At 34.6% G+C, this 8,035-nt stretch overlaps 1 protein-coding gene across 3 annotated transcripts in view; it reads left to right on the top strand.

The window, feature by feature from the left end:
- The window catches only part of LOC124632983 (protein yellow), a 32,662-nt gene extending 26,896 nt beyond the window's left edge, over window positions 1–5,766 (top strand). For all 3 annotated transcript variants that reach the window (XM_047168038.1, XM_047168039.1, XM_047168040.1), the window contains exons 6-8: window positions 434–628; window positions 1,957–2,089; window positions 2,400–5,766. In XM_047168038.1, the coding sequence (XP_047023994.1) occupies window positions 434–628; window positions 1,957–2,089; window positions 2,400–2,504 (433 nt within the window). In that variant the 3' untranslated portion in view covers window positions 2,505–5,766. The remainder of the gene's footprint in view (window positions 1–433; window positions 629–1,956; window positions 2,090–2,399) is intronic.
- The last annotated feature ends 2,269 nt before the right edge of the window (window positions 5,767–8,035 follow it).

Here is an 8,035-nt window from a genome sequence, read left to right on the forward strand (position 1 = left end):
ACGACGTTATATCAGGGGCAATGATCGGGATAAAAAAATGCGAATGCACTTCCTTGGAGACTAGAAATAAACGAAAGAACCTGCTTCAATGATTTATAAAAGATTTATAGCTTTGAAAAGACTTGTATCAAACACCTCCAATAATTAAGTTCACCTTGAAATCGAATGCAAAAAAAACTTGACTCATAAATCTTTCAAACAACAAAGGTGGTGTAATAATCCATTCAATACTTCACAAGGTTCTATTAGTATTTTTATGTAATGGTTCTGTGGGATTGTGCGAAAGACTTACCGCTGCCCAGGTACATAAAGGGCTTAAGAAGGAACATAGTGGATTTTAGTCAGCAAGAGACACTCCCTCGCGCTACACCCACAGCTGAAGGGGTCATTTGAGGATTTCCAAAATTTTAAGTTTTTTTTGTCTTGTTTGCAGATTGTTCAGCGTGTCTACCGCGGTGCTGGCATCAGGTCCCCCGGCCGAGGGTACTGACTTGCCGGTGAACCTGGTGGGCCGCAAGTCCTCGCAGGGTCTCGGTGTGGCGGTGGACCCGCGCGATGACACCATCATCTTCAGCCCCATGACAGAAACTGCCATCGCCGCCTGGAACCCCATCACTAACTCCCACAAGTAATTGAAAAGAATTTGTACTACCTATTTATATTTTCTCGCAATGTAATATAGAGGGATTGGAAGTTCCTTTTATTTCTCTTCAATTAGATCAATCAGATCAATTATTGATCTGTGTAAAAGCAAAATTAATATTCATGAACTGTTGGACTAGTTTTAGTAAAGTCAATGTACATGCGCGCTTTGACTGCTTGCTAATGGAATAATTGATATAAATGTCGATGACAGTTTATTATTATTATTGACTTGTCCTAGAGTAAGTCAATTAACCCAGAACCGGAGTTTTTGGGTTAGTTACCCACTTTGTAAAAGGGCAACGACTTTGGACGATTACGGGAATAGGAATACGTATTATGCTGTCGATTTATGAATATTATGGATTTTAAAAAATTACTTGACCTAATTAAGCTTTTTGAAATCTATGTCGTAGCTGAGGCCTACGCCGTAGCTACTACGAGTTTCTGTGTTAATTTGTATGAGTAGATATTCTCTTATTCATTGTTACAATACAAATTTCAGTAACTGACCTGACTTGCTATTATAGTCAAGATATACTCATTCAATGCATCAGTGAGTAATACAATCGATAAATAATTTCCATGAATTTTCCGACACGGAATCTCCGCCCGATTGCGTTTACTATTTCCCTGTAACTCATACAGGTACGTAGTAGAAGTTAATGATAGTTTGTAGTCACGACGGTTGATAACTAGGTGCGGATTGATTTCAAGACTTATTAATAAAAAAACGTTTGAAAGAGTAGAGGTAAAATTTTCCTTTAACGAGGCAGTTTTTGCTCAACATCGTGGGAAATTCCGATAGATTGCGGTAAGGTGAGGTTATGGTAAAACAAACTCTTGCAATATAGGATGAAATAAGATCATAATTAAGAGAACAGTACATAATGTAATACCTTGTCGTCATTCTTCTTGAGAAATGAAGTTACTATTTTATTATCTGCAGCGATCATAACTTTTTGATGAGTACTTATATCGTAAAAATTGATGATTCAAGAAGATACGATAAATGGTCAATTATTGTATAGGTATTGTTAAAATTACTCAGTTTGTGGATACCCATTTACCTACTACGCATCTATTTGTATCAACATTTCCTACTTAACAGATTAGCTGGATTCAAAATCACTTCATGAATAAGCTACTTGAAATATAATAAAAATATTGATAGCTGGCACTTACGCGAATGTCGCGATGGATGTCAAGGATCCGAAACGTTGTGATTAAATAATATTAATATAACCGCGATAAAATCCGTAAAAGTAGTTATATTTAAATAATAAATATTTTTTTTTTGTTATATTATCTTAGGGTGCTGGCCCAGGACGCGGAGAAGTTGCAGTTCTGCGCGGAGGTGCGGTGGGCGGAGCGCGACAACGGCGCAGTGTGGGCACTGTCCACGCGGTTCCACAAGTTCTTCCGTCGCTCCGCGTCCAAACACGAGGTCTGTATCAAACCTGAACTTTATTCTGGAAATAAAGTTCTTCATGCTTAAAGCTCAATTAAATTACTACCTTTGTAGACCCATAGCTTAGTTTCAGACGAATGCTTAAATATATTTGGCTCGATACATCTTTAGAATGATATCAAACAGAATCTCTCATCTGCATTGATCTCAAAATTCGCAGAGGTTTTATTTTTTTCCTTAAAACATTTTTACAAAAATAAAAAGAACAAAATTGGAAGAGGATTATTGTCGCCCAAACCCGAAGTTTTGGATATTTTGTTTTGATACTTTGTCCTCTCTTCACCAGACGAACATCCGCATCCTTCGCGTGGTAGACAGTGGCTTCGTGTCGCTGCAGCCCCACGTGCTGCGCCGCGCCGCGCGCCAGTTCAACGCCACGCTCGGCCACTAGCGTCATATCACGTCTGCTGACGTCACCACGTCTCCTGACGTCACCACATCCCATGCATGGAGAACAAAATGCAAAGCGGAGATGTCATAAAACAAAATCTCCTAAGAATGTAGCGTCGCCAAAATGCGGGAGTTCGGCGGACGAGGTACGACCTCGTTCGCATTCTTTGGAACCCGCCTGCCTTGTGGCATCTCCGCTAATCTTTCTTCCTCCGTGGTCCCATGACGTCATGACGTTCACTGCCAAAGTATCACAATTTCCACGCGACAGTTAAACATATAGCTCTATTGTTAAGCGCTGGTTCAAATAAATGTGTTCAGGATGTATTAGAGCTAAACTGTACCTAACGATACGCTTGTTAGTTACCGGACACAGTTTCCATATTCATGGGCAGTCTTAGTTTGTTAAGGAGTATTGCTGGTCCTTAATGTTCAGTTCAATCTGCTATATAATAAAATTAAGGTATTAAATTAATATTTTTAGGGGTTAACATTCTAAGGGCTAAATATTGCAGATTTGGTGCTTTCTGAAAAATATGGGGAATGCTAATCATTTATTTGTAAAAATTGGGTAAGTGCGATCGCAAAATAGTAGTTCCATAACAATGTGTAGTAATTAATAAGAGCAACTGAGACATGCAAAAAAACAATAGCACTAACCTGCTTTAAACAAACATTCCGAAACTTTTTTTGGTAACCATCCTATCATAATTACATTTTATGCAACGCACGCTTAGCAAACAATTTGGCAAACATGCACGAATAAAAAACTTTAACACTTTAGCGAGTTATTAATTCAATAGAACGCGGTCGATTGTCTCAGTTGCTTTAAGATTATATTACCTATCGCTGAGGTTATTGAACTGATATTCGTTTGCAGATTCGTGGCTTGTACTAGCGCTAACTAAACGCGTTACAAAAGGGGAAATAAAACCGAGTTCACGCAAACATTATTCTGAAGGAATATTATGTTTTGCGGAATATATTTTATTTATAGTTTATGTAGGGGTTGTAGATAATTGATATTAACGTACTTTCTTGTTTAATTCATTTAGTGACGTAGGTTGTTCTAAAGAGACCAATCGTGAATGCGTTTCAGTTACGTTTATCTACATTACTTACTCCGTACAAATGGCATGAATTCTTGTAGGTACCTGTGTCATGTTAAAGTCACTAGTTTTCGACTATCTGTTGTCACAATTTTTCTCAAAAATTATACATGAGGATTTTTTTGTTTGTTAGATCAATAACATTTGACAGATTTTAAGCAGTGGCTATGCAGACATAGATAGGTACTTGTATTCGCTCGCGATTTGTGCTACTTATCTCTCAACAAAAATATATTTCGTGTTTCATTAATTGTTAGACTATTTTGATCAGAAAATTAACTGTTCAAATTACTCGGTCTGTTTGATACAAAGGTGATGAGAAGAGGCTAGTTTAATAATTTCCATTTATAATTTATTTACGTTAATACATCACGGTTGGATTCTAGTTAGAAGTGTGAATGTGTGTTTTGGATATGTTGAAATGTTTGGGTAGAAATTGGTTTTTTATTTCACATAGTCTTTCATCCCTGATTTCTGTTATATTGTGATCTTACATATTTTATTTCCCTTGTTCTTGTGTTAAATATACTCAGCCACTTGAAGCTTATACCTTACCTCTTAAAGTGAAGCTTATATTTTTATTGAAATAGTTTAGTTCAAGAACAGTCGTAACTTACTAACAACATATTGGAACATGGTGTAAGTTTATTAATTTTAAGGGTTATGTCTACTTGATTAAGTCATCATGTACTAACTTAATTAAGTAAGGAAAACAAGTAGGACATTTCAGGGTTACGAACTATAATCTAGAAATACTCGAGCAAGGCTTTCTCTCGTGCCATAGCGTTATGGTATTCAACCTTATTTTATGTCAACTTGTAAATAAATACAGTTCACGCTAGACTTATTGGCTGTACCTATGAATAAGAAGAAGACAATAAAGATATTACATTTCATTTAATAAATCATCATTGTCTTTCGATAACCCGTCATATTCAGACACTAAATTATTTTTTATGATCTTTAAATTATAACTTAGGGATTTTTTTTATAAAATCCTACGTGAAATGCTAGAAACTTATTCAGTTTTATGGGTTTATCCACAAGTGCATCTTTATCTCTCTTCACATTAACTGATAAAACATTAATAAAAATGCATTATCGATAGGTCAATGAAAGTTCAAAACAACATGGGCATTATTTTTTTCGTCGTTTGGTTTTTCCCGTTCATTGAGGTACACCTACCTACATTCTTTAATAAATATTTACACAATCATTTACGTAGAACGTCTCTACGAATTGTAATGTTTGGCCAATGAGTATTTTTACGATGTAGTAACTTCGAAATTATTCCTGGTATCACTGGTAGGTATTCATAACTTATGCAATATTGGTAGATAAGTATAATCTTGTCAGGATTTCATTAAGAATGTTCCTAGAGAGTTTCTTTAATATCTAAAATTAATTCTATATCTAAAATTAATTTCAGTGTCCTTACGTTATTTCTATCAGTTAGTGTGAGCAGCCCTTTCGAATAAAGTTAAAGCTTATGTATCCTTTTAATAAATAAAGATATTTTCTTCTCTAAAGTTTGAATACTTACGTTTTACGTTTCCGTTTTAAATAATGCTTCAGCTTCAGTATTTTACCCACGGCATTACCATTTATGGTTACCATTATATGTAAATAATATTCATTCATTAAATACTACTTAATTTAGTGGGAATACGTTCTACTACAGCTCTTTAATTATAATATTAAGTTAACGACTTTTATTCCGACATATATTGAGCATTTGGCCTAACTTTGTCTGTTAATTTATAAGCAAGAATATTTTTTGAAAAAAATAAAAGTTTGCCTTCATCACTTAAAGTCAAACAGCAAGAATTAATTTTATGTCTGACATCATTCTAATTATCAATGTTTGTTTTGCCGCAAATAAAAAATATTATTATTGTAACCAGTTGTAAATCAAGTGATTGTGGTTTGAGAACCAGTCAGGATTTTGTAAAATAATAATAGTGTATAATATGCCTATCCTGTGCAATACCTTACGTACACGAATATTTATGTTAATCTGAGTTCGCTTCTACGCTTTTGTAAATTTCTCATTCGCATGATTGTGCTTATTTATAGTTCTATGTACTTAAGTATTTCGATACTTCTTCTTACATGCTATTTTATATTTTGATAATAAAAAATCAATTAATAAAATCTTGGTTTTATTTACTGACCTATTTAGTTGAGTATGTAGAGGCAAGCACGGGAGAAAGATGTAATTTACCGAAGTCGTTGTTTTGGTTCTATTGCCAGCCAAGACACACGACTGAGTCAAGTATTAAGTTCTGTATTGTTCGTGTATTAATTGACGGAATCCTTCAGTATTATGCTAACATTATTTCAACTAATCAAACGACTTCAGTATCGTTTCAGAACACCGACATTGTTGGTAGGGAAAAAACGGCCGTGTTGTTTGTAGTCAATTAATTTTGACACACTAATTAGCATCTGAATAGGAAATTATTACGGCGAACCTCAAAACCATTTAACGAAGTACTGCATTAGCAATTTTAACAGGTTTTTGTAAAATTGATAATCCATTAACACTTAGGTTAATTGGTGGTGTTATTACGGTCAATAACGACAGGCACGCCATTATCATATTATTCTGAAATCATGTTCAGTTATGTAATTTATCTATCAGTCCTTTTGTTAATATGCCGATGATGAGTTGCTGGCTCTCGATCTGTGAGTGCTGTAAGTGCAAATATATTTTATGTTTACCATAGATATTATTTTAAACCTTATTATTTTCTAAAAATGGTAGTAATATCGTCGAACCCCAATTTAAATATCTAATTCTAAAAGAAGTAGGTAAGTAGATAGTCTTTTTTATATTTTGCTTATCAGTCTGAAATTGACTACCTTAAACATAAATATAAGTAAGAATAGTTAATGACGAGCTTAATTTCAGTAGAATAGATCCTGGCACTGCAAGCGAGTTCGTTGCTACAACATTAAATGTAGGTACCTACCTACTAAGATGTTGTGAAGATCACTTTAACGGTTGTACCTATGTGTATGAGAAATAGGTAAAAATTAAGTGAATAAAGCTTCGATCAAAAAGGAGTGAAGCAAACCAGTAAATAAAAATAAATTAAGCCATCATGGGTCTCTTGCGAGTTTATGTATGAACATTATTGTTGGAAAATTGCCCCTCATCAATGCGTAACTACATACATATTTGTCTAAGCAATTATTTATTTAATGTTAGGGGAATTTTCAGGCCCATTCATGATTCATACAAAACGATAATACCCGATGAACTACCTACTCTTATGTTTATCTGTTCTTCTATTATGATACAAATTATGGACGCCCCATCGCCCGCAGTCAAACAACTTTAGTAAAATTAATTGAGAACGTGAGTCGTGATGTTTATGATGGTACAGAGATGTACAGATACATACCTACCTATATATACATTTGCATAATAGATGGTAGTGTAGAACTCACGCAATTAGCCATTATGTTTATCCTAAAAACAAAATGGTGAGCCGTGACATCACATACGCCAGTTTAGGAGGAAACTGTGGATCCCAAATTCAACAGAGCAAGTCAATTAAACCTGTATTACAAAAAATCTGGGTTTCCCTTACAAATAGCAACAAAAATGTGTGAAGAAACAGGTTTCCTGTTAAAGATACTTGTAGTAAAATCGGTACAGACCTCCGCTTCATCGAATTAGCAAATCGATTGTTTCCATTAAGGCGACTACATATTTATTAGTACTTTAATAATACACCTTCTAATGACAGAACTTGAAATACTTAGATACCGGGCGGGCTCATCAATGATAAAAAATAACGATTTATTTAATTAAATAAAGACTAATTTTCCATTCTCCGATTAAGGGTGGATGTGTAGATAGGTAGGTACCTGGTACATAATGTGTAAAAACGACATATTCATTAGTATTGGAAAAAGGCCGAGCAGATAATTAATTACCAATGTGAATTAATTAGCATTATTTACCACTGAATCAGAAAATTGCCTATAGGAAAAAATATCCATTTGAATAAAATTGCAATTCTAAAATAGGTACCTATGTATATATTCTTTGTGCATTCACAATGACATAAGGTATGACCACTAAGCCTATAACCTGGGAACGTGAAGTCGTGCGTTAGGCACCGATTTGTCATTAGCTAACTTATGCCTAGAAAGTCGTTGTTAGTTATACGAATTCTAATTAAAATTTATTTATGAATGCTAATGGGTCTTACTTTTGTACCAGTGCAGTACTCTCTTTTGTACTCATTCAGTTTTTCTATTGTTCGTTGCCAATCCTTTCACGGTAAAACGGTTGGACTTATTAAGAAAAAATTTAGTATGGATATAGATGGACCTAGGCTGTCTGTTAATAGACTTTTTATCCAGAAGTGCGAAGTGGTTTCCTCGTAATGCGAATGAAACCGTGAGA

The sequence above is a fragment of the Helicoverpa zea genome, chromosome 9 (genome assembly GCF_022581195.2).
Source record: "Helicoverpa zea isolate HzStark_Cry1AcR chromosome 9, ilHelZeax1.1, whole genome shotgun sequence".
Classification (NCBI taxonomy): Eukaryota; Metazoa; Arthropoda; class Insecta; order Lepidoptera; family Noctuidae; genus Helicoverpa; species Helicoverpa zea.